The sequence below is a fragment of the Dipodomys merriami genome, unplaced genomic scaffold (assembly GCF_024711535.1).
Source record: "Dipodomys merriami isolate MVZ:Mamm:240054 unplaced genomic scaffold, mDipMer1.0.p SCAF_4, whole genome shotgun sequence".
In the NCBI taxonomy this organism is placed as follows: Eukaryota; Metazoa; Chordata; class Mammalia; order Rodentia; family Heteromyidae; genus Dipodomys; species Dipodomys merriami.
In genome coordinates this window covers 64,148,691-64,176,395 of record NW_027205603.1, presented here as the reverse complement: position 1 = coordinate 64,176,395, position 27,705 = coordinate 64,148,691, and the positions used below count along the sequence as shown (strand labels likewise).

At 33.3% G+C, this 27,705-nt stretch overlaps 2 protein-coding genes across 5 annotated transcripts in view; one reads left to right on the top strand and one right to left on the bottom strand.

Moving 5' to 3' along the window:
* Vps13b (vacuolar protein sorting 13 homolog B) overlaps positions 1 to 27,705 on the bottom strand; it is a 515,578-nt gene that overhangs the window by 282,623 nt on the left and 205,250 nt on the right. For all 4 annotated transcript variants that reach the window (XM_069991130.1, XM_069991132.1, XM_069991133.1 and 1 more), the window contains exons 23-24: positions 19,263 to 19,497; positions 2,904 to 3,124 (exon numbers count right to left, since the gene is read on the bottom strand). In XM_069991130.1, coding sequence (XP_069847231.1) covers positions 2,904 to 3,124; positions 19,263 to 19,497 — 456 coding nt within the window. The remainder of the gene's footprint in view (positions 1 to 2,903; positions 3,125 to 19,262; positions 19,498 to 27,705) is intronic.
* Positions 840 to 1,230, top strand: LOC138806303 (large ribosomal subunit protein eL42). The gene has a single exon (XM_069991820.1). The coding sequence runs from the start codon at positions 870 to 872 to the stop codon at positions 1,188 to 1,190; it is 321 nt and encodes a 106-aa protein (XP_069847921.1). The 5' UTR covers positions 840 to 869; the 3' UTR covers positions 1,191 to 1,230.

The following is a 27,705-nucleotide window of genomic DNA, read 5'->3' as shown; positions in this document are numbered from 1 at the left end:
TTCAAAAAACTTGCAGGACACAAAATCTATACACAGAGCCGGGTGCCAGTGGCTCATGCCTATAATCCTAGCTACTAAGGAGACTGAAATCTGAGGATCACAGTTCAAAACCAGCCCAAGGCAGGATTGTCCGTAAGATTCTTATCTCTAATTAACCATCAGAAAACTGGAAGTGGCACTGTAGTTCAAGTGGTAGAGCACTAGTCTTGAGCTGAAGTGCTCAGGACAGTGCCCAAGCTCAGAGTTCAATTCCCACGACTGACAAAAAAAATAATAAAAATATATATGTATATATATATATAAATATATTAAAAAAGAAATCAGTAGCATTTCTATAACTATCAGTCAATTACTTGAAATAGGAATCAAACCCATCCATAATAATAATGATGATGAAAAAAATGAAATACCTCTACAAAAAAACTACAAAAGTTGCCAGAAGAAACTGAAGACACACACATAAACAAGATAGCCTGTAATCAAGAATTAGAAAAAAATCAATATTAAATTTCCCATACTACCCAAAGCAACCTACATATTCAGTGCAATCCTCATCAAAATACCAATGATATTTTTCACTGAAATAGAAGAAATAATCCTAAAATAAGGCTGAAGCCACAGTAACAAAAAAGAATCCAAAAAAACAAAAATGAAAACACTCAGCAGCTGAAGCTGCACAGGGTGCAGAAGCTTTACAGAAAACAAGAAAAATGCAGGAGTCATTATAGTACCTGATTTAAAAATATACAACAAAAACCAAAATACAATGATTGTACTAGCATTAAAAACAGAACAATGAGACTTCCGCTCCCCTCAGAGCTGCGTGAGGCGCGTGTCGTGGTCTCCGGGTCTCCCGCTCTACTACAAAGATGGTCAACGTACCCAAAACCAGAAGGACTTTCTGTAAGAAATGTGGCAAGCATCAGCCTCACAAAGTGACCCAGTACAAGAAGGGCAAAGATTCTCTGTATGCCCAAGGGAAGAGGCGCTACGATCGGAAGCAAAGCGGCTATGGTGGGCAGACCAAGCCAATATTCCGAAAGAAGGCTAAAACCACCAAGAAGATTGTGCTGAGGCTTGAATGTGTTGAGCCTAACTGCAGATCCAAGAGGATGCTGGCCATCAAGAGATGCAAGCATTTTGAACTGGGAGGAGATAAGAAGAGAAAGGGCCAAGTGATCCAGTTCTAAACTTTGGGGGGAGGAGGGAGGTGGGGTCTTAATTTTGAGGGGAAGATCTTGAAGCTATAAAATTACCTGATGGAAAACTAATAAATCTCAGAAAATACCCCCCCCCAAAAAAAAAAACAGAACAATGAGACCTAGAAGTGAACACACAGATCTACAGTTTTTTTAAAGGTGCCAAGAAAAATACAATGGAGAAAGGACAATTCTTTCTGAATAAATGGTGCTTAAAAATGAAACCAAACTCTTCTATCCCTCACCAGCTACCAAAAAATGGGTTAAAGACTGCAGCTCTATCAGTTCTGCCATTGACATGCTACTCACTATGTGTCATCATATCACATTCTGCTTTTGTATTTAAATTTCTGCTTTTTATAAGGATGTGATTGATAATTTCATTTTAATTTGCTTACCTGTCATAACCTTATTACTACATATGGTCATATTCTAATATACAGGGGATAGGACATTTTTACAAGGAACACAATACTATCTATAAATTTCCATTCCTCTAGGAAACACCTCAAAGCAACCATTACTAGTAACACTCAGAGAGTAATCTATGAGATGGTAAATCAACTTATAATCACTCTCTTCTCTACCACTATGAGTCTTAATGACCATTAAACAGGACCATTTAATGTTATTCAAAAGCATTTACTAATGATTCTAAAAATGCCTTATAATTGGGGATATTCTGTTAAGTTTTTGTCAGGGTTGTTTTAACAGCTGTCTTATTTAGTGTTTACATTTTTAACTCTGACCCTTACTAACATAATAGATAATTCAATCTTTCCAAAGTAAACAAAAACACGTAAAAGTTAAACCAAACTGTATAGTATATGGAAGATGGAGAGGACCAAGAAAAAAGGAGAGGAAAAATAGTATTAAGTATGCTCTATAAGATATTCATTGATGACAAAAATTACCTAATAATACTCTGAAAATGAGCTAAAAAGTAGTAAAGACAGAATAGAGTACTTGTAAGGTCTAATAATATTCTAAAAAGAGTTGTTTTAAAAATCACAACAGTGATTATATGAAAAATATAGTTCAACCTACTTGAGTTTAATGAAGGAATTTACAAATTTTATGTAATTAATAATTTTCACAAACCCAAGTTATCTTAAGTCATATTAAAATATACATTTGAGGAAGTGGTGCTGTGGCTCAAGCGGTAGAGTGTTCGCCTTAAGCTTAAGAGCTGAGGGACAGCACCCATGCCCAGAGTTCAAGCCCCACGACTGACAAAAACAATAAAAAGAAAAAGAACATATGAGAAATAAAGTATGATTGGCTTATTTCAACTGAAAACAAATGGATTTGTGATACAGTATACAGTAGTATCATTTGTTTTCTTAAAATATATCAGGATAGGGAAGTTTGATTGAAAATTTTACTTGATCACTTCAATAGATCATTCTAGTCTAATAGTAAGATGTTCTTCACTGTTTAAAAACATCACATCTGCTGCTGATTTCATACCATTATCCAATAGAAGCATTTATTCTGAAATTGATATTGCTTTAGAAAAATTTATATTACAAATTCTGAAAGGCTTCCAAAGCAATTCTTAGTTTAACCACTCTTTGATAGTCTGGTTAAAATATAAATTAGAGTACTTAACAGAAGAAGCACTGTTCATAAAACAAAAGGATGATAATGGTTTTTAAAATATACTACTTTTTAACATTCCTTTCACAAGTCAATTATACCAACCTGGGGATTTGAGCATTTTATCTCTAGTGATTCTAGGTCAACATGGAGACAGACAACAAATGAATGTCTCACATCAGGTCCTGTAGGAAGTAGTTTCTGAGATGTTACAGCTAGAGTAGAGGTACAACCCATAGGTTCCACAAGACAAAGTGTCACTTGTTTTCCAAGAAGGGTATATATGCTGAAGTGATGTAAGTTGATGGTCCAAGGAAAAGCATCACCTGATAAAGGGAACAAAAGAGAGTAGGAGAGCAGAAAACAAACATACAGTTAACTGTCACATTATAGTAAATTATCAATTATTTATACTACAAAATCCTTAATATTGTATTAATACTGCAAAATATTTAATACTGCATCATAAGCAAAGAGAGTATCAAGACACTAAAGTGTCCAATAATTTACATGCTCTTTAAAAGCAATTATTTGTATTTATACTTACAATATACTTCAATTTTAATAATTATATACATTACAACAAATATGTGAATAAAAATGGATTTAAAATGGAAAATGTAAGTTTTCATATGCTCTTCTATCTACTATTGGGTTGCACAGTATAAATTGTTAGAGGCATATGAACCATATCATGGAGACTACTGAAAATAGATTAAATTAGGAAAATTCAACTTCTCATGGAAAATGACTTGACTTGGCTGTGGTATGAAATATAAGAATAATAAACAACTGACTATGTTTTGTTGCAGAACTTACATGAGAATTATGTGCTTACTTAAACCAGAGGTTTCTGGGCTCTAATTCATATTTACTTAGAATTTCTATTGGTAAGACCTACTATGTGTTTCAATATAACTCCCTAAGTGATTCATATGTGTAATATAATTTTTTCTAATATATACACTTAACAAAATTTAGCACTCATAATATGAAGTATTAAAAGTAAAGTAGCTTTTATTCTTTGATACTTTTTAACCTGTCAATAATTTATCTAGGATAGATTTGTTAATATAAGTTTGAGATAAAATTGCTCAGTTATTATTATGCCTACTATGCCTAATAGATTAAGTAACATAGTGAAATCATTTCTAAAAGCTCATTTATGGGCTAGTGAAGTTGTCACATAATCCTTGATTCTAAGTAGACACAGATAAGAGACTTCTGGTAAAAGGTTGACCTGGGCAAAACACTAAAGGCATAGCAAATGCAAGGCCCTTAATTCTATTTCAGTGTCACCAAAATAAAAGAAGCCCACTTACATTAGAATATTTGAAAATGCTTATTATTGTGATGTCATTTTGCTGAAAACATGTTCCTATCACATAGTCTGCCTTTGACATTAAACTAGCACATGTCAATATACATAGGATAGTATATGGTTCTTTTCAAATAATTTAATTATTTAAAATAGAGAACATTGGTTTATTTTCTCTTGAGAGAAGAGCTTACTGACACAGAAATAATTTAATATATTAAATATATAAATGAGATATCAAAACCAGTCATAAATGCACCTTCTGCACTGCCATTCACAATAAAATTATAAATATTTTCTATATTTTTCCCTTCTGGGTAGTGAAGTATCCAAACAAAAGACCAGGCTCACAGAGTTGTTATACTTCCATTTTTTAACCACTTAAGAAAAAAATATCAAGTGAATTACTAAGTAGAGTATGCTATATGTTTTTAAAAAATCAAAATGTGCTATGATACTACAGGTTCCACTGTATAGTAGATGATCATTAAGTGTACACATTCAAAACATCCTCACCAAACAGTAAAATTAAAAGCTAACAAACATTCAAATTGTCTCACTTGACTAGAACAATGAGAAATGAATAATAATATCTGGGCAGGACAGTGGTACTTAGCTTGCCTTGAACATAAAATATTTTGCCAACAAGAAATAATCAGGCAAAATATCTATTCAAGAGAAAGGCTAGAACAAAGTCTGCAAGCAAATGGCCTTCATAAATAGGCTAGAGTATCAATACTAATGTTAGATAAAACTTTTCAAATTAAAATTAGTCAAAGAAACAAAGAAGAACATTTCATATTAGTAAAAGAAACTATCAGGAAAACCTAAGAAATCTAAATATCTATGCTAGGGCAACCAAACTCATCAAATACTAATTGACCTAAAAAATATACATAGATCCAAATATATTAATTACTGATGACTTCAACACACTATTGTTGCCCATTGGATAGATCATTCAGGCAAAAACTTAGCAAAGACACTGCAGAATTAAATAATTGTATTGACCAGTTGGACTTAACAGACATCTACAGAATATTCCACCTAGCAGTATTAAAATACATATTCTCAGAAGCCCAGCGAATATTCTCCTAAACACACCATATCCTAGGGTTACAAAGCAAATCTCTGCAAATTCAAGAAAACTGAAATTATTCTCTGTATTCTGTCAGACCACACTGGAATAAAATTAGAGCTCAACACCAAACACCATTACAGAAAACTCTCAGACTCATGGCAACTGAACAAAACACTGCTGAATGATCAGTGAGTCATGGAAAAGATAAGAAGGGAAATCCAAAAGTTTTTGGAAATCAATGTAAACAAACATAACACCTACCAGAACTTCTGGTAGTATTAAAAGGATGTTTGTATCAATGGGCATATACTTAAACAAATTAGAGAAATTTCAAAACTTTAATGATGTGCCTCAAGCTCCCAGAAAAATAAGAACAAGCCAAACACAAAACCAGTAGATAGGAATAAATAACAAAAATTAGATCAGAAATAAATGAATTAAAGACCTCAGAGTCAACAAAACAAAATGTTGATTCTTTCAAAATATTTTAAAAAATTGGCAGGTCCTTAGCAAACCTGATTAACAGAAGAAATCACCTGGATAAATAAATTAGAAAGAAAAATGGGGATATCACATCAGATAATAAGCAAAATTCAGATTATAAGGAAAGAATTTGCAAACCCAATTGATGCCAATAAATTGATGAACTGGCAGAAATAATTATATCTAAATTGAACCAAGAAAACAAACCAATTAAATAGATCCATAACAAGTAATGAAATTGAAATTACAATAAAAGACTGATTGTCCAAGTAAAGTCCAGGACCTGATGTGTTTACAGCTGAATTTTACAAGGCCTTAAAGGAGAACACCAATACGCCTCACACTCTTTGGTGAAATAGAGAGGGATCACTAACAAACTCATTCTATGAGTTTCCCCAAAACCAGATATAGGAACCCATGAAAACTTAGAGCTATAGTTCCATCTTTTAGATGAGAAAAGATTCAAAACTTCTCAATAAAATATTGTTCAACTAAATTCAATTAGGATCACATGGGATTCACTCAAGGACTCAAAGCTGGTTCAACATACATAAATCAATAAATGTAATACAACACATCAACAGAAATAAAGATAAGAATCATGTGATCATCTCAATAGGTGTTGAAAAAGGTTTTGACAAGATGCAATATCCTTTTATAATAAATGTTTTGGGGAAGTGTTTTCTGCTAGAGGTCATTTGGATACTTATAACATCAAGTATAATAGGACTGCACAAAATTATCAAAACAAGCAGATGGCCTCAGACATCACACAAAAAATAGGAAAAGACTACAAGTCTGTTCTCTAATATACAATCCATTGATCCTTAATGAAACAATGTCAGCACATTATAAGCTCTGACAATAAGGGAGGAAAAAAGAAAGGCTTCTCAAGTCATTCTTTAGGAATACTGAAGACAAATATTCCTAATATGAATAAACCTATGTAGCACTTTATGAAAAGGATGGCACATTGAAACCAAATGGACAATTCTAGATGTACATTATATCCTTCATTAGTTATCTAATCATGCAAAATTACTTAATTTAAGGTTGGTCAATATATATAATAGCAGAAAAGTACAAAAAACTGATCATCTCAATAAATTTATAAAAGTATTTGACAAAATTTGAAAGCAACTTGTAATAAAAACTCTTCATAAACTATTAATAGAATGGATCATTCCCCAAGTAATGAAAAGCATCTATGAAAAGTCCACAGTACTGTATTTGAATGTGTGTGTGTGTGTGTGTGTGTGTGTGTGTGTGTGTGTGTGTGTGTGTGTGTGTGTGTGTGTGTGTGTGTGTGTGTGTGTGTGTGTGTGTGTGTGTGTGTGTGTGTGTGTGTGTGTGTGTGTGTGTGTGTTACTAGGAATTGAATTCAGGACTGCCTTTAGATCTCTACACTTGTCTGGCACTCTACTAGTTGAGCCACATACTAGCACATCTTTTTACTCGTTATTCTTGAGATGAAGTCGGCCTGACTTTTCTGCCTTACTTGGCTTTAAAACCACAATTCTCCAGATCTCAGTCTAGTAGGACTGTCTATTCTCACTAGTTCTATGCAACACTAGAAAAGAGAGTCTAGCTGATGTATTGTGGTAAAAAAGAAAACAGAACTAAATGCCATACAGATGATATTAATTTATTATTAATTAATAAATAATTTGATAACAGCATTATATAAAATAAGAGTAAATAAAATAAAGGAAGTATAAAACTTATATATTAAAATCTACAAAACAATGGTTAATAAATCCTAAGAAAATGATGAAACATTCTACATTCATGGATCCAAAGACTCAAAATGATCAAGATACCAAATTTCCTATTATCCAAAAAATTCAAAATAAGTCTTACCAAAATCCTAGCAAGTTCTTTCTGTAGAAATTATTAAGTAAATGTTAGTATGTTTATAAAAAGGAAAAATATATATAGAACAAACAAGAGTTTTTCAACAAAAAAGGAACTTTGATAACTTCTATGATCTAATTTTAAAACTTAAATTGATACTACAGTAATGAAAATTGTATGGTACTGTATGCCAGATAAGAACAGGCATGTAGATCAATGGATTAGGATTAAGAGTCTACAAAGGAATTTACATTAATAATTAACTAAATTTTAACAACTGTATCAAGACAACTTAACAGAGAATGTATGAATTTTTGAGAAAACAGTAATGAGCAAATGTAACATAAGTCACCTTAGACTCTTGCTTCACAGAATATACAAAACGATACCTGTAAGTAAGCTACATATTAAAATGTAGCTAACACTGAAATTAAAAAGAATGATTCAAACAAAACTGACAAAATAAATTCAGAACATTTAAATATTTATGCTTCAAAGAAACCATTTTGGAAATGAGTAAATAGGTCATCACCATAAGAACTACTAAATGATTTATGTGAAAAAAGTAATAGCATCTAGAATCCATTCTTGCAGAAGAATTCAAAAATATAAAAATGACTTAAATACATATTTTACTAGATACACAAATCATATTAAATTCATAAAACTATGTGCATAAAACAAAATGACTCATTATAAGTACACAAGTAAATATGACAATGAGATGCCACTACACACCTATTAGATTGGTTTATCTATCAAGGATAGGTATCTATCAAGGATATATAGAAAGTAAAACTCTAACGCATTGACAATGGAATTTAAAATAGTAAAACCACTTAGGAAGTACTCTGGCATTTTCTTGAAACATAACATAAGATTTTAATGGGAACCTAGTAATCTCACCTCAAGGATTCCATACATGATCAATTATAACATTCAACCATACAAGCTGATACAACATCATTACTCAGTAGACAAAACTGCTAGCAATACATATTAGTAAATCAATAAACAAAATGTGATCTAACTATTCAATGGAATATTCCCCAGAAGGTGAATGAGAAACTGTCCTAAGCAGCAAGGCTACATGTGATATGAATACAACTATATGACATCTAGGAAAGGTAAAAATGTGAAGATAGTAAAAGGATCGATGTGTGCCAGCAGCTACGTAGAAGAAGGGAAAGAGGGAAGAATAAAGGGAGCATACACCAAGCCCAGAGTTCAAGTCCCATGACCGACAACAACAATCACAACAACAAAAGGAACATGGAGAGTTTAAAAGCAATGTAGATTAAGATAATGATGACTATCATTGTGAAGATTAAAAGATCTTAAAAAAATATTTTTTTTAAAAACATATTTTCTTCAGGCCCTATCTAAATCTCCTGGAATAAAAAAAAAAAAAACTGACTTTGCCCAGGTAATTGTAAACCCCTCTGTATGGTATTTTCATAATAAAAAAAACTGAATTCAAGTAAAATATTAAAATTTAACTATAGAAGATATACATTTAGAAAGTTGACCATTTTTCCCTTCCAAATATGATGTATCCAAATTACTCGTCCCTAGCATTCAGAAGGCTAAGGCAGAGAGGATCACAAGTTTGAGGCCAGCATAAGCTTCACAGCAAAATCTTATCTAAAAACAAACAACAACAAAAAACAACTCTGTGTGTGTGTGTGTGTGTGTGTGTGTGTGTGTGTGTGTGTGTGTGTGTGTGTGTGTGTGTGTGTGTGTGTGTGTGTGTGTGTGTGTGTGTGTGTGTGTGTGTGTGTGTGTTTGCTTATCAAAACAGAAGAGTACTGATTCTGGAGAGGCACTCAGATTCATGTGAAGTGTGTTATTATCACGTTTTAATGCATACCTTGTCTTGTGTTTCTGCATAGTTATAAAAGCTTATACTGGCTTAAATTAACATATGCAGCCACTAACATGTGGAACTACCATAGGGTGACTGGACTTAAAATACTTAAAAAAAAAACAAAAAACCTAATCCTACTGGGGGAACTTCTAGTCTGCAGCAACCTAGTCACTTAGTATTAGGTTTGAAATTTTCTTTTACTTTGTTTGTCATGGTTTTTGTGCATCACCTGATTGGGATTCCTAAACTTTAATGTTTGATGGTCTTCAGAACCTCAATGTAGGAATGTCCATGTGTCATATGAACATTTACACAGTATAAATAAATAAAATGCTGATCATCTTTTGTTCCAAAAAAGAAGAATTTTTTTCCACTGCTACACTTTTTATCCTTTTCCCTCGAGTTCTGTATGTCCCCCTACCCTTTCAAAGATACACACGTAAATACAGAATACATGCATACAGAAATTCTAAGTTAATGAAAATTTTAAGATAATTTAATCTATAATGAAAATTATATATATGAAATTTGTCATTATTTCTCTAAACTCACAAAATGCCTATCACCACATGAAATTCTAAAATAAACACTTTGAGCAATATCATGCCAATGGAGGTTCATAAACTACAACTAATGTACCATTCTGAAAGCAGACATAGATAATGGGAAGACTATGCTGAAAGTATATACATATTTCTGAACTATCTTCTTAATTTTGCTGTGAATTTTCAATTATTATTTAAAAAATCAAATGTTTTGTATAATAGAAGTAATCTGGAAATACATGGTAACATATTAAATCAGTTACATGGAGTTTAGTTTTTTTTGTTTGTTTGTTTTGTTTTGTTTTGTTTTGTTTGTTGGTTATGGGGCTTAAACTCTGGGCCTGGGCACTATCCCTAAGCTCTTCAGCTCAAGGCTAGTGCTCTACCACTTGAGCCACAACGCCACTTCTGGTTTTCTGGTGTTTAATTGGAAGTAAGAGTCTCATGGAAATTCCTGCCCAGGCTGGCTTTGAACCACAATCCTCAGATCTCAACCTCCTGAGTAACTAGGATTATAGGCACGTGCCCCGGGCACCCAGCTTAGACTTCAGTTTTTATAATAAGTGTAAGCCAGCATAGTGGTTCATATCTATAATTCTAGCTATTGGGAAACAGAAATAGAGAGGATTGGGCTCAGTGGTAGAGCGCTTGCCTTGCATGCCTGAGGCCTGGGTTCGATTCCTCAGCACCACATAAGCAAAAAGAAAAAAGCTGGAAGTGGCGCTGTGGCTCAAGTGGTAGAGTGCTAGCCTTGAGCTGAAGAGCGCAGGGACAGTGCCCAGGCCCAGGGTTCAGGCCCCACGACCGGAACAACAACAACAAAAATTCGGGCTGGGAAGGTAGCTCAGTGGTAGAGAGGATCATGGTTCAAGGCCAGACCAGGGAAAAAAGTTCATGAGACCACATCTCTACCAAGAAAACGCTGAATGCACTGGTGAATGTCTTTCATCCCAGCTATCTGTGAAGCCTTAAGCCAGAAAAATATGGGCCTAGTCAGCTGCGCATAAATGTGAAACCCTATTTAAAAATAATAAAAACATAAAGTGTTGGGGTCATTGCTCAAATGGTTACAGAGCCTGCCAGACAAGTATGAGGCTCCAAGTATAAGCCCTAATACTGGCAAACAAAACAAAACAGAAGTATAAAATGTGTGAAAATATTAGGAATACAAATTTTTTAATGAGGAAATAGAAGTTTAAGGTTCCCTTTCAGCTTACTGTAATCCTTGGCATACTGTGCTTTGAAATCAGTGCCTTACTTAGGCACTGTAATCACTTGACCCAGATCTCCAGCCCTTCTTTATTTTTTTTGTGATATGGTGATGCCCAGGGGCAAGCCTAATTCTTAGAGCTTCATACCTACGTTTCCCACATATCTAAGATCAAAGGCGTCCATACTATGCCAGGCTTATTGGAAGAAATGGAGTCTTGCTAACCTTTTACCTATTTGGTGTCAAACAGCAACTCTATCCCCAGAGAATTTGAGATTATAGGCATAAGTCACTGAGCCCAATTCATTTCTTAGCAAAAGAACTTCCCTAGAGTCAATTTCCAATACAGAGAATGAGACAAAATAAATACAGAACAAATACAGAACAAAACAAAACAAACACTGAAGAATCTGTACGTAATAAAAGATGGAACAGATTGGTTATGAGCTACAAAGAAGACAATAAAGTCTTTAGCAATGTAACACTACATTTAGGTAGTTCAAAAGCTTAATTTCATTTGTAAAGCATACATGATTTTTCCAATACATTTATTTTTAAACTTCATCATCAAAAACAAATTTGAAGTTCCCTTCATAGCTTCCTTTTCTACCCAGAGTCCTAAACATAGTTTCAGGATTAAGGCAAGTAAACAGCAAGGGAAAATCAAAAACAAAACAAAATACTGTGACAGCACATTGCCATTTTTCAGAACAAGGGAAAATCATGAACATGAAACTGCAACCTAAAAAACCAAGCATGGAACAATACATACTAACCATTAAGATAAACAAGAACCTCACAGAAAAATGGTCCTCATTATTCATGGATGCAAAATAATTTTTCCCATTAGTTTCTACTGAAAACTTACTAAATCCAGCAACAGCAGTTTTAATTTATAAATGATCTCAATATTCCATTTCTGTCAAAATATTTTATTAAAGTCACAGGCAACTCTTTCAAAGAAGAAAAAACAAACCTCTGCTCTACATAGGGTAGAAGCCCATCTGCTCAGAGGTGTTGGCTGGATGTAGCAAATTACATCTGCAAGGCTCACTGCAAATGCTCCATAATGAAACTCAGGATGTTGATTTTGACCCAAACACCCTACACAGACTGGATCTGGCTACAGTAGAGATGATCTCTCTTTTCATGGCAATTGAAATCAGATGACACATTTCAACAAACAGTACTTCATTCTGAACTTTAGAAATCCAAGTTCAGTATATGAGTCTTCAATTTTTAAGAATTCTATTCATCCTATTAATCATTTTAAAACATTATTTACTAGTGATCAATAATTATTAAATTAAAAATTAAATTAAATTAAAACAAGCTAGAAGTTAACCTTTTAAATTTTAAATATTTTTTCTTTACAATCACCAAAAGAGATTAAGCTACAATCATGTCTGTAGTGTACAAATGGGCTATGATATGACAGTGTATGCTAATCTAAAACCCTTTGCTGGTTACTGTGGCTTGGAACTGGGCAACAGCATGCAGCAGGACAATGGTAGAAAGTAAGGCTAAAGGAATGGGTAGGGAAAACTCATACAAAATCACAGTCATGTTTAGGATTTTTAACATTTACCCTGGGATGGATAGTAAATCATGAAAGTAATTAAGGGCATTAAAAAGAAATTACTCTGAATAAGAAAGGGAGAAGAACTTGAAATTAATGAAATTAATTTGGTCAGGATATTAAAGAGAGAGAAATTGTAGTATTGTTTTACGAGTTAATTGGAGACTGAAACCCAAGACTTGTCTGCCCAGGCTGCCCTTAGTCTCATGAGTACCTACCATGAACCATCTAGCTTGTCCTATCTGATTCTAAGCAAAATTGCTAAAGAATTTTAAAGTACCAACAAGTATAGGAGTGACAGTCAGTTTAAAAGAATGACTTTTCCCCTATAATATCTACTTCATTCCTTAATACTATTGTGTTGAGTAGTGTCTGCAAGTGAATTAAAAGAAGTAGCTTTATGATGATCACAGCATTTCAGGAATATTGCAACAGCACCAATCAATCAAGGAAGGAAAAAAAGACTGGGAATGTGGCTTAGTGGTAGAGTGCTTGCTTAGCATGCATGAAGCCATGGGTTCAATTCCTTAATACCATATAAACAAAAAAAGCCAGAAGTGGTGCTGTGGCTTAAGTGGTAAGAGTGCTAGCCTTGAGGAAAAACAGCTCAAGGACAGTGCCTAGGTACTGAATTCAAGCCCAAGAACTGGTGAAAGAAGAAAGAAAGGAAGGGAAGGGAAGGGATATAGGGAAGAGAAGGGAGACAGAAGGGAAAAGAAGGGAAGGGAGATGGAAAGGGAAGAAAAGGGAAGGGAAGGGAGATGGGAAGGCAAGGGAGATGGGAAGGGAAGGGAGACAGGGAAGGGAAAGGAAGGGAAGGGAGACGGGAAGGGAAGGGAGATGGGAAGGCAAGGGAGATGGGAAAGGAAGGGAGACAGGGAAGGGAAGGGAGATGGGAAGGGAAGGGAAGGGGAGGGGAGGAGATTGGGAAGGAAGGAAAGGAAAACAGATGTGGGAAATAGCAGAGATTGGAAACCAGGCATTGGAACCTAGAAAGCCTCTTTCAGTATTATTAACTCTGATGGCTTTAACTAGAGCACTTACCACGTGAAAGACAGATACTATTAGTCCTCTTAATTGCCTCATTCAATAAAGCCTTCTGAAAAAGTCAAAGTGGAAAAAATAATACATGGAAAGAGACTACATGGAAAAAAATGACTAAGATGCTACATTATTCCTTCAATAGCTTATAAAATATAAGAGAGCAGCACCACATCTGTGTTGTTCAAGTCTATATTCTATGTCTAAAACATGGTCGGTGCATGATCATATTTTCCTGTGCCTGTTTTATGTTTCAGGCAAGAGCCACCAGCACCTGGTTATGTCTCAGTATACCGAAAAAGTTTTAAGGGTAGGAATAAAATGTCTCATTTTTTGTTCCTTCTGGTTACATTTATAATGATAATCCTGAATAATATTTAAATGAATAGAGTTTGTGCCATATTTTCCATATAAGTCAGAAATATAAACAATATTCTGAAAATATTATCATCAAAATAAAAGGTTAAAATATGTGACTTTTGTTGCATGGAAAACAACCTGCAGTACATTTCACTAGAAATTTATAAAACCTGTTTTCAGGAATTATGATTTTAACAGAAATTTAGAGCTACAGAAAATTTAGAGCTACAAAAATATAGAGAAAGATAATTTCTCAGAAAAGGAAAGGAAAAAAAAGCAAAAACCAAAAAAAGCTTTAATTAAACACTTTTAGAGTTACAAGGTGGAAATCAGGCAAGGCAGCACACACCTGCGATCCCAACTACTTGTCATGTTGAAACAGAGGGATTGTATTTCCAAGCTAGTCCAAGCAAATATAGCAAGACTCTATCTCCAAAACAAAATGGGATAGAGGAGGAAATGACTAAAGGGAAGGCATTAAGATATACTGTATTCACAAACTGATAAGTAGAATTTAAACCACTTTGTACAACTACTTAAATAGTTAACAACAACAAATGTAAAAAGAGGCTGAGTTGATGTGGTTCAAGTGAATTAATAATAAAATTTTAACTAATAAATGTCTTTTCCCTTCCACTCACATCCTCTCTTCCCTTCTTCCCTTCTCCTCCTTTTCTCTCTTTTCCACACTCTTTTTCTTCTGTTTAGTAACAGTAGTAGCATTTTGAATTCAGGGCTTTAAGCTTGCTAGCTAAGTGTTGTACCACTTGAGCTCCACTCTCATTCCAAAAGCAATATTTTATAGTACAATATATATCATTTATGAAGTTCCATTTTTATTTCTAATAACCTAACTCAATTTTTATGTGTTGCAATTGAAAATATAACTGTAAATATATGTGTATTTGGCAACTATATATATATAACTATACTACAATTTTTCTTCCTAAAAATTAATAATTTTTAAAAATGAATATTTGTTCTTCAGTTTCTATTTAGTATTTAAACCACCAAAATCTCACTTGAAGTAAGAGTAGTTTTCTGAAGTATTCTGATAAGAGAAACAACACCTAAAATTCTCAAATTCCATGACATGTTTTATTCCTTATCTTACTGAGCAACTCTACTGCAATTATAAAGAACCCAACCCTTGGTCTTTCATTAGATAACTTGTTCCCTTTACTTGAACTTTTATTTGTAATTTCCATCACCTGTTATTTTAGTCCTCCCATTTAATCTGTCATTATTTAATTGATTTACATGGTCTCATCATTTTTTTTGTTTTTTGCTTTAACTGATGGTTTCCTGCTACCTTTTGTATCTCAAACTAAGACCCCAGATAAGAGATCTGGATCCATATGTGCAGCAGCTCATTAGACCTATTTACTTGAGTACTCCATGGAGGACTTTACAGTATGCACCAAAAAATTCATGTATATCACCTTACGTGTCCAAACTTACCCTTCTTCTACTCTAACCATAATATTTACTATATAAATTTCTATTCGGACATCTAAGCTATGGAACATAAGTTATTCTTTAATTTTCTCCTTCACTATCCATAATTACATTAGCACTGTTTGGACAGAATTTTGTTAACTTCTTTAATATTCCTTGGTTCTATCCAAATCACTGTAACAATCACCACTTACAATGATTCTTTCATTTTAGAAAACTTGAATAACTAGCTAGAAAATATAAGAGCAATCTCACTGTGTCCAATTTTCTTTCCTTAAGCTATCTCCTCCCAATCCATTGTCTGTACTTAGCAAAAAACATTTACTAATCAGAAATGACCTGGACACAAAACAACAGATATCAAAGGAAAAGGGCACAATAGGAAAATTCAGTGAATTTACCTATTCCACATCTGAATATAACTGATTAGAAATGTTAGCAACATTTATCTATATTCTGCCACCAACAAAAATGACACTGTGGAATTGGGGGAGCATTATAAATCCAATGTCCATGAGAATAAGACAGAATAAGCTGGGTGACATAACTCATGCCTAACTGTTCAGGAAGCTATAATCTAAGGACTGCAATTCAGAAGCAGCCTAAGAAGAAAAACCCTTGAGACTCTTAATCTCCAATTAACCAGCAAAAAATTGGAAGTGGAGGTGTTGTTCATGTAGAGAGAGCCAGCAATGAGTGAAAAAGCTAGGTGATAGTATGAAGTCTTTGTGTTCAAACCTCAGTACCGGCACAAAATAATAAAAGAATAAGACAGGGTATAACAGAAAATAAGATTTACCAAAACTTTTTAAAAATCAGAAGTGACTTAGGAAAAGAAAGGCAAATTATTTTTAAAAGTATTTCAATATGCAAGTATAGCTGAAAAAGAATGCAAGAGTGATATTATAACCAGGAATACCACTTTAAAAACTGGTAAAACAAGTAAACAGTTCTTTATCTATGTATGTACAAGTAAAACAAAGAGTAAATAACTCAACATATATATACCAAATGGTTACACTAAAATTATAAACCCAATTTATAAAAATTACAAATTATACACTTTCCTAAATTTATTAATATACTTCCCCAAAAATGTAACTATTTAAAGCAAAGGATTAAAGAAAGCCAGAATTTCAAGATAAACAAATGTACTTCAGGATGGGTAGGATTGAACATCCATGTTCACAACGAAGGCTAACTGAAGATAAAGCCCAGAGCTGACTCAAAATAAAGGCATTATCAGCCCTGCACCATTGGCTTGTGCTTTTAATCCTAGATAGTTAGGAGGCATTCTTTAAAGGCCAGGTAGGCAGAAAAGTTGCTAGGTTCCATCTCATAAATAACCAGCAAAAAGCAAGACTGGAGGCATATCTCAATTGGCAGAACATCAGCCTAGGAAGCTCACAAGGCCTTTAGTTCAAATACCAGCATGGCAAAAAATAAAATAAGTAAAAAAAAATACATTATCAAATGAATAAAATTGAGAGTTCCTAATATCTGACCATCAGAAAAAATCAATTTTAAGTGATCTGAAAAGGAAGAAGTGTTACAAAAAGGAAAGATTAGCGAAACCCTAGTACAGGGGCCAGCAAAGAGGATGTAGGGCCAAATTTTTACTTCTATCAGATTTTGTAAATAAAATTTCATTGGAACATCATGCTGATTCATTAACATATTGTCTATAGATGCTTTGGGACTATGAAACACAGTTGAACACCTTCAAAAGAAATCATATAACTGATTTAAACAATATATTAATCATCTAAATCATTACTAAAAATTTCCTAATCTCTGCAAAATACATGCCAATCTAAACAATTATATCAGTATAAAATAAAAATGACATCTTAAGAAGTTTTTTTAAGTTAAAAGATGACAATAATCTGTAAATTTGGAAATGAAGATTAAAGTGCTTGAAGATTTGCATATTGTTCAAGAAGAGGATAATTGGTATGTCACATAATTTAACAAATTGACTATGTACCTTTATATTTCTAGAACTGTAGTTCACTTGATAAAGGCATATTGGTTTTGAAGATCAAAGAAATGAGCAATAATGAAGGGATACTTTGAGTAGGAGAAATAAGAAATAATAAGAAAGTAAAAAAGACAAACCATAGACAAGAAGATGTTTAGGAGATGAAAATGTTCTAAAAAATCTACAGGGAGATGAACAGGACTGTATAAACCTGTGGACATTCTAAAGATCACTAAACTGTTTCCTTTAAAAAGAATTTTATGACATATAAATTGTAGCTTAAGAAAATCATTATTTGACTATTAGTGGATTTGATTTTTAATGCCATTTTTTAGTTTTACAAAAATTATCTTAAAAAAAAAAAAAGCATAGCCAGACATCAGTGGTTCACATCTGTAATCCTAGCTAATCAGAAGGCTGAGATCTGAGGATGGTGGTTTGAAGCCAGCCTGGGAGGAAAGTCCTTGTGAGACTCTATCTCCAACTAAATACTAAAAAACTGGAAGTGGAGCTGTGGATCAAAGTGGTAGAGTGTTATCCTTGAATAAAAAAGCTCATGGATAGCTCCCGGGCTCTGAGTTCAAGGCCCCCATGACCAAAAACAAAACAAAAAATAGCATGCCATAATTCATTTTATGAGGATAAAATAACCTTGATATGTAACACAATAGCTGTTACAATAAAGAACTTCTAATAACCAAAAGCAAATAGGAAAGAATATCAAAGATGCTAAAGAAAGGATCCCTGAATTAAGACTACGTGAGAACTTCTTAAGTTTCCTCTAATACTTAGAATTCCATTATTTTTATCTTAATGGTATTCAAAATATTAAAGACCAATATTAACATCTGGTAGTAAAATATAGCTTCCAGTTAAAAAAAACTAACTAATTTTAATGGAAATGTCAGTACAGAAAAAGAGAAATCAATATCAAAGTTGGAGTCAAACATTTAAATCTATCTGCTGTTCTGTTATTTAGCAATCTAAATAAAAGAATTCATACACTTACATCCAAATAATATGAACAAGGTGTTGACCTATTTAGCACTGTCAAAAACATGAGGCTTGTTATTAAAATATAGATTCACATTACTTACGTTGTGACTTAAAACTTTTCTAGGTTCACAGTTTGTTTGAAAAGAGTATGTCAGAGTTCAAAAGGGAATGAATTCGCAACTGAAAACACCTCAGTATAAGAAATTAAATACATATTGGGAAAAGAATCATAGCTATAATGTTTGACAATTATTTACTTTGTATAAATAAGAAATCTAAAATATATTATGCTTGAGGTAAATAATATATTCCATTATTCTAGTATTTATGTTATTTATATGTAATATAATTCATAAGTCAATTGGCTTCAATTAAGATCAAACTACTTACCATTTCCTAATTCAGTATAATGAAATCAATTTTCTTTCAAATTAATTTTTCTTGCAATTACATTTTAGTGATTATATACATTTTAGTGATAATACCAAATAATATACATTCATTTAGGTTAATTAAAAGGTATTAATGACTATAATTTAAAGGTATAAATAACATTAAATTATACCAGTTCAGTTATTTGTCCATAGAAATCTTTCAATGAGTTGTCTTAACATGTGTACTAGAACATTAAAAAAACTAAAAATATCAGTTAAAAGTAATAGTCACAAGAAGAGTTTTTTTTTTAATGTACCTTCTTCAAGGATGGGCCGTGGGATAACAAAAGGGATTTCCTGCAGAGGTTCCATATATTTGTGACCAGCACTAATAACCTTTATTTGAGGTAGACAGAGGATAAGTGTTCCTGGCATGCTGCACTGGCCGTGGTACCAACTTCTTACTGTTCCAGGAATGTCACCAGATACAATTGTACTTGGGGAAGGCAGACTATCATTTGGAATGAACACACAACAAGATTGTAATTCAAGCTAGAAAAGAGAAAGATAATTAAAATATTTGGATCAGACTAAACACATATTTGAAAACCTTGACTAGTCATCATAATAAACATTCAAGCCAAGAATGAAAACATATCCTATCTATGACTTTATAACCTTCTCTACTAGAAACCTAATAAACCTTTAAAAATATTTTTTACTATCCCATTTTTAAATATTTTTATTTTCTTTCAGCAGTTGTACAAAGGAGTTGCCATTCAATAGAGCAGTTTATGAATACAGCATCTCCTGATCAGTGTCACTCCTTTTAACATTCTCACCCACCCTCCCACCGTTTCTCTCTTTTCTTAATTTTTGGGTTTTGTATTGAATTGTTTTGCCATTTAACAAAGCAATTATGTATACAATGCATCCCCCTTTCACCCATTCCTTCCATTGTTTTTCACAATTCTGTGGCATATACATTCTTGCCTCATTCTGCTCATTTCTCCCTGTCATTCTTTCACCCTGTTCCCCTTGCCCCCACCACTTGCAAGTATCCAAGTCCTAGAACTTATTTTGTTGGGCTTTGACTTAGTCTTTCTAAAGAATTACACTATTTGTGTTCTCCACAGAGTCTATTGTACTTCAGTTAATTCATTTACAACCCACTGTGCTTACTTCTAGGTTTATAAGCACATTCTAGAGTGATCCCATGCATGTGTTTCTCTAGGTCTAGCTTACTTTACTTAATATACTTTTTTTCCAAGTCTCTCCATTTCCTTATGAATGGTAAAATATCATTGTTTCTGATGGATTAGTAGAACTTCATCATGTATATATACCACATTTTCTTGATTCATTCGTCCATTGAGGAGCATCTGAGTTGTTTCCATACCTTGGCTATGATAAATAATAATACTGCAATAAACATGGCTGTGGTGGTGACTTTAGTGTATCCTTGTTTGTGCTCTGTTGGATAAATGCCCAGAAGGGGAATTGCTCAGTAATAGGGTAGTTCTTTTTTTTTTTTTTTAAGACCCTCATTACTGCTTTCCAGAGTGGTTGAACAAGCTTACATTCCCACCAATAGTTGTAGCTGTTAGTTTTCTTGATAATGGCCAATCTAACTAGGGTGAGGTAGAATCTCAGTGTTGTTTTCAGTTGCATTTCCTTTTTGGCCAGAGATGTTGAACATTTCTAAGAGAAGATTTTATAAATGCTGTAATCTTGATCAAAACCACTCACTGACACAAGATGAAAATATATTTGCCATCCCATGGTTCTATCCAAAAAATATAATTAAGTTAAAAAATATGCTAGCAAAAACAGGTGAGAAAAAAAACTTTCTTTTACAGTTTATTAAACTTTATTAAAATGGAACAGATAAGGCCTTACAACTGTTTACTTTTATCAAAAAATGTTTTCTATATGAATTTTGCTCTGAAGTATTTATTTTTAGATTTATAGAAAATACTTAACATGATACATTAGTTATGTTTGATGGCACAATTTAAAAGGAACAATACAGGCATATTCTCTATTGATTTAGACTAAAAGGTCAAAATATGAGTAATGGATTTAATACTTCACATAGACAGTAATGCTGTGTTGAAAAATGTTCTAAAAAAATGTGAAGGGCAGGGCTGGGAAGGTGGCTCAGTGGTAGAGCGCTTGCCTTGCATGCCTGAGGCCCTGGGTTCGATTCCTCAGCACCACATAAGCAAAAAGAAAAAAGCCGGAAATGGCGCTGTGGCTCAAGTGGTAGAGTGCTAGCCTTGAGCTGAAGAGCTGAGAAACAGTGCCCAGGCCCAGAGTTCAGGCCCCACGACCGGACCCAAAAAAAAAAAAAATGTGAAGGGATAGTTTGCTACATATGCAAATGTGTGTATAGATACAGATATATCTTTAGATACAAATTTTAATTGTGCCAAATCTCAGTTTCATAGTTAAGACATCTAAAATTTCACTAGTTCACACTGAATAAGGCATAAAGAATCATCAGTGAATGGGCCTGAGATGTGAAAACTCTGAAAGATAAATTTTCTAAAATATGATATATATTGGGAGGATTCCTTTAAAGATAAGAATATATATAAAATCTAACTTATTCAACTATTCAAAATTATTATAAAGTTATATTTTATATATACTGAGCCTATCACATAAATCTTTTTACACTTTTTAAATAACTGTTAAACTGTATGTCTAAAATTGTGGTTTTAACATAAAAAATGTTGAGTGATTTATATTACTGAATATAAATCTGCAGCAGTAAATTTTGCATTAATGTAAGGATCTGACAATCCAAGGGGAAGAAAATGAAGTAATCTGCCAGTAAGACGTCCTGAAGCTGGGGGTCAGTTCATGTTCATGGAAACCATCTGGTTGGGACCCTCTGAACCACACCAAACACAAGTGATCTTTTAAAAAAATATCCTATTCATTAATGCATCACAGCTGCACTGAGTGTTACTTCATTTTTCCATGGCAACATCCTTTCTGTTTCAAGGATCTTGTTTCAGTTTTGGTAGCAACGTATTCTTTTGCCAATATTGAACACATTCATGTGTTAAAGTAAAGGGATTATTACAAATTCTTGAAATAGAACCACCTCTATCTGGATTCCTATTAGATCAAGGGCTACACATCTAAGTCTCATACACTGAGAATAAACCAATACAGTAAAAATTGTTTACAATTCTTACTTTAATAAAAGAAATGACTGCAACTTAATTTTCTGAAGTTTCAAATGTATGTGTATTTTGAAAAAATATATGTCATTGTTCTTCCTTAACCTTGGTTTTACTGACTTATGTAGCCTATAATTATGATTGCAACTCAGTTAAAAGGAAGAGATGTGTATGCTGGTGGATCATGCCTGTAATCCTAGCTTTTAAGGAGGTTGAGAACTGAGGACTGGGGTTCAAAAACAGCTCAAGCAGAAAATCTAGGAGACTTCCATCTCCAAATAACCAGCAAAAAGTCAGAAATGGAGGTGTGGCTCAAGTGGTAGAGTGCCATCTTGAAGCAAAAAGATCCAAATGAGAGCACTAAGTCTTGATTTCATGCCCCAGTACTGAAATAGAGAAGGAGAAGAAGGAAGAGGGAGGAGGAGGAGGAGGAAGAAGATGAGGGGGAGGAGGAAGAGAAGGAAGAGGAAAAGGAGGCTATGTTTCATTTACATATTAAGCTGAAAATCTTAGCAAGTGGCCATTATATCAAACACTTGATATATAAAAACTGCCGTATTTTCACTTAATAACACTATCTCCTATTCTAAAATAACATGTTCCTATTTTTTTACACTTGAAACTTTAGAGATAATCAGATTGCATAAAATTTCTACATAATGACATTCCATATATGAATGCAGTAATCTTCATGAAAGCAAATTAAAAATAAAAGTGAATGCTAAAAATTGTATTTCGTTCATATTTCTCTTATTCATGAACTAAGCCAGAAGCTAGCAACAAAAACCCCCACAATCTTTCAAGTGCAATGCCTAAGAACATATATTAATATTAATATCCTCACAGAACACTCACTAGGATGTAAGCTCTATCAAATGAAATGCTGCCTGTTTATTTTCATTCTGTAGTACATGCTACAGTGTCTAGTATTTATTAGATATTCAATAAACAGTTAAATAAGTGAATATGATTTTTATTTACAGGTATTAAAATAACTACTTCTAAAATACTGTTCAAAATTTTATCCCATCACACTGGGCATAGGGGAGCATATTTACATTCACAGTGCTTCAGAGGGAAGGATCCTGGGTTTGAAGCCACAGCAGGCTATGCACATATACATATACAATATATAAAGTGACATATATATATATATATATATATATATATATATATATACACACACACACACACACACACTCACACCAAGCTTTAATCTATCCTAAACTATATATCATAGTAATACCCTGCATCACAAGCAACAGCAAAATGAAGTCATACCACCTAACTCTTCTAAAAGTAACTAAGCTAAGAAGTTCTGAAAAACAGGTTCTTATATGTGTGCATCACATATTTAATTTTCTTACTTTTAGCTCCCAAGAGGCAATAACAATTTTGGATCTAATTTTGCAGCTTTTAAACTAAATGTACATATATCCAAGGAGAAAAACAATTTTTTTGTTTTCCTGCAGGTTACTGTGTTTGATTCTGAAATTTTCATGGTAAAAAAAAAAAAATGAACAATTGGAACATCTTAGAAAGGAAACCAAGGTCCTTAACTGTATACTGTAAAGCCTTTACTCCAGTATGTAGATGATCTTAATCTGGGAAAGAAGGAGTATACAGGATCTTTCCACAAACGATAGAGGTCTAACAACAAAAAATAAAATATTCTAGATCTGCCATAATTCCAGAAATTCATCCTCCTGCCCCTGAAAGTAAAAGCCTTCTGCAAATTAGGACTATGTCAAAGAAATAGTTCAAAACTTACCTGCAAATAGCTTGCTCCTATAGGATTTAGATCCCTTACTGTGAAGTAACTAAGCCCAGTTATGAGGCAACCCATAATCTGATTGATAATACCAAATAAATGGGGTACCAAAAACAAAAAACCTCTCAAAACTTGAACTATTATTTACTACGCCCAAGAATTCCAGATTAGGTAAGTCACTCATTCTATATACAAAAGTTCTTAAATTATGAGGCCTACAGATTATTTATTGAAACTGTTAGATATTGTTATATCCAAAGACAGTCTTATATTCACATTTCAAGAATAAAACCTATTTCTTTTTAGGCCTTACAACAAAAACAGAAACAGCTACATTCAACAAGCACTATAAAAAATGTTATTCCTGTAAGTCATTAGAAGATTTAAAATCAACCAGTTCCCTCTGGAAGGTACTTAGTATGAAACAAAACCATTTTCTATAGAGGGTAACTGTTTCCCAACAATTACCATCTAAAATAGACAATAGACGGATCTAGGTTGCTATCTTTATAATAGCTTTCAATCTACTCTGTTGTTTTTGTAGAGGACAAGTATTTTCAGTATATTAAATCTTCATACTTCACATTACCTTAATGTCTTATGATTTCTTATGAATCTAACTAGGTTATACTGAAAACACTACTTTTAAAGCACTGTTTTCATTAATTTCTCTTTTACTAAAAGAATAACTTGATGTCTTCTGGTTTTTTGTTAAATGAATTTTCCATGTCATTTCCCAACTAAAACCAATGGTTTTGGTTCTCTTGCTAGGGAAGGGTATTAGTAACTTTCAACTCAGAAGTAACTACAGAAAATATGTCATCAATCCTTTAAAAGTATTGAAAAGATTTAAAAAGGGGACTGGGAAGGTGGCTCAGTGGTAATGTGCTTGCCTTGCATGCATGAGGCCCTGGGGTTGATTCCTCAGCACCACATGAGCAGAAAAGGCCAGAAGTGGCGCTGTGGCTCAAGTGGTAGAGCACTAGCCTTGAGCTGAAAAGCGGAGGGAAAGTGCCTAGGCCCAGAGTTCAGGCTCCATGACCAGCAAAAAAAAAAAAAGATTAAAAAGGACACAAGGTCATCTAGGGGAGGAATGAAATGGGATAGATGAAGAGACAAGGAATTTAAAAGTAGCAAATATTAAGGGGTACAGACTGGACTGTAAAACCAGGAAGGAAGTTAAAAGTGACATACCCAAACAACAAGTCTGCCTTTTACCACACATACTTTTTTTTTTTCTTTTGTTGGTCATGGGGCTTGAACTCTGGGTTTGGGCGCTGTCCCTGTGCTCTTTAGCTCAAGGCGAGCATTCTACCACTTGAGCCACAGCACCACTTCTGGTTTTCTGGTAGTTACTTAGAGGTAAGAGTCTCACAGATTTACCTGCCCAGACTAGATTTGAACCGTGATCCTCATATTTCAGGCTCCTGAGTAGCTAGGATTACAGGCATGAGCCACAGGCGCTGGCAGCCACACATACTTAAAACATTAAGTTACAAGAAGAGGAGCCATAAAAGGTGCTAATTGCATCAGACTTCTTCTTTGAGATATATAAAGGTGTAAACTCGTTACAAAGAGTAAAAAGACTAAAGGAAGTATGTGAAAATCTGTTGTCTCTCTGTTCTGAGTAGGCACAAACATATTCATGTTTTAGAATAGTAAACAGCATCCATAGGTAAGAGCTACTATTCTGAATCTTTACTCCCATTCTACATCAAGGGACAGAAGTCTCACTCCTTCTTTTCTCCCCCATTTGTACCTACTTATACCTAAATAAATCCCTGACAAAACATTTAAAAAATGCATTCCACAGAGAAAGGCTAATAGAATAATTAACAAACTTGACTTGACAGACAGATGTGATTAACCAAAATTTAAATCTTCAAATAAAACTGCAATCATAAATGTTAACTACTAACTACATAATTATTTAAATGAAAGTAGGTAGAACGTTATGCATCTTCTTTACTAAATTATCCAGTTATTAGCTTTATATTTAATAATAAATATAAAAGACATTTATTTCTAGAGAATTACTAATGTAACATATAACTTGATGTTGGGTAGTATTGATTAGTTCGAAAACAGTTTATTGGTGACTTAATGGGCACAAACTATGGGTTAAGTCAGTGAAACCAAAGGAAACACATCAACTAGACACTGGAAAAACACAAGGAATAAGCAAAAAGACGGTTTCTATTTATTCTCTATTTATAAACTGTTCATATTTATTATGTTATGAATAGAAGAGTTTCTCATTCCTAAGAATATTCTGTTATAAATAGAAGACTTTTCTCATTCCTAAGAGTAATGAGTTTTTCCTGATAAAGATTTTAGCAAAAGAAAAACTATGTGTAATAAAGCAAATAGATAGAAATGATTATCATAAAAAACAATGTGTTAAAGGGAACTGTAAAGAAGAAAGGTGAAGCAACCTAAGGAGTTATTAGAATAATATTAAAAGGCTGCCTATTGTCTAAGATTGGTGGGATTTAGGCAATGCTTATTAAAATGTATTGAGATTCTGCATCTAAAAGAAAGCTTATTTCACTTACAATATTTAATATTTTCCTGCAAATCACATATTTTTATTTCTGTTTATATTTAAATTAATCCTCCATTGTGTGTGCATAAATATGCACAAATAACATGTGTGTTTGTATATGTGTGCACGAGATAGAGACAGACAAAAAATATGATCTGTTTAATTCATTGGTCCACATATTAATTAGATTGTTGGCTCCTCTGAAGTTTAATTTTTGAGCTGCTGAGACATTCTGGTTAATAATGCATTCTTACATGAATAGCTGACAATAATTTTCTCTCATTCTGTAGGTACTCTCTTTATTCTAATTACTGTTTCTTTTCTTTGTAGAAGTATGTATTTTAAATTTTGATTCAATCCCACTTGTCAGTCTGTGCTCTTATTTGGTGAGCTATTAATAGTCCTATTTAGGAAGATATTGCCTGTGTCTACATATTTTATTTTTATGTTTCCTAAAGTTTTCCTAAGTAATTTCAAAATTTCCGATATTACATTAAGGTCATGGACCCATTTTAAATTTATTTTAGTACAGTATGAATGATAAGGATGTAATTCATCTTCTGCATGTGAATATCCAGTTTTCCCAGCCTCATTTGTTCAAAAGGCTGTCTTGCAACTATTCTATTGTGTTCCAGTGGTTTATGTTTGTTTCTATGCCATGATGTTTTTGTTAGTATGCTCTATAACATAATTTGACATAAGGTATTATGATACCTCCAGCACTGCTCTGTTTGCTATAAAGTACTTTTGCTATTTAAAGTCTTCTGTGCTTTTATAGATTATCTATAAATTTACTGTTATCACAGAAAAGGAATAAGCCCATCTTTACCATTTCACTAAATAAAGCTGTATCACCATGTTATAGGCAATGCTTTCTATGTAACCTTTAATGTTTAAAAACACATAACATAGTATTTAAAAACATATTAAACATATTAAACACATAACATAGATGGGGTTTTTTTTGGGAGGAGTGCCAGTTCTGGTACTTGAACTCAAGACCTGGGAGTAATGCCTGAGCTTTTGTGCTCAAGGTTGGCAGCACAGCTCCATTTTCAACTTTCTGGTAGTTTACTGGAGATAAGTTTCACAGATTATCCCTAGTCTGGCTTTGAACTGTGATTCTCAGATCTCAGCCGCCCAGGTAGCCAGGATTATAGGCATGAGCTATCAGCAACCAACTATAACATCTTTTTTTATAAGCAAAGCATACCAGTTCTTTTTAACGAAATTGTGGAAATGAAATAGTT

Excerpts from the sequence above, each read along its gene's own strand:
- LOC138806303 (XM_069991820.1), top strand. The coding sequence starts at position 870 with ATGGTCAACGTACCCAAAACCAGAAGGACTTTCTGTAAGAAATGTGGC.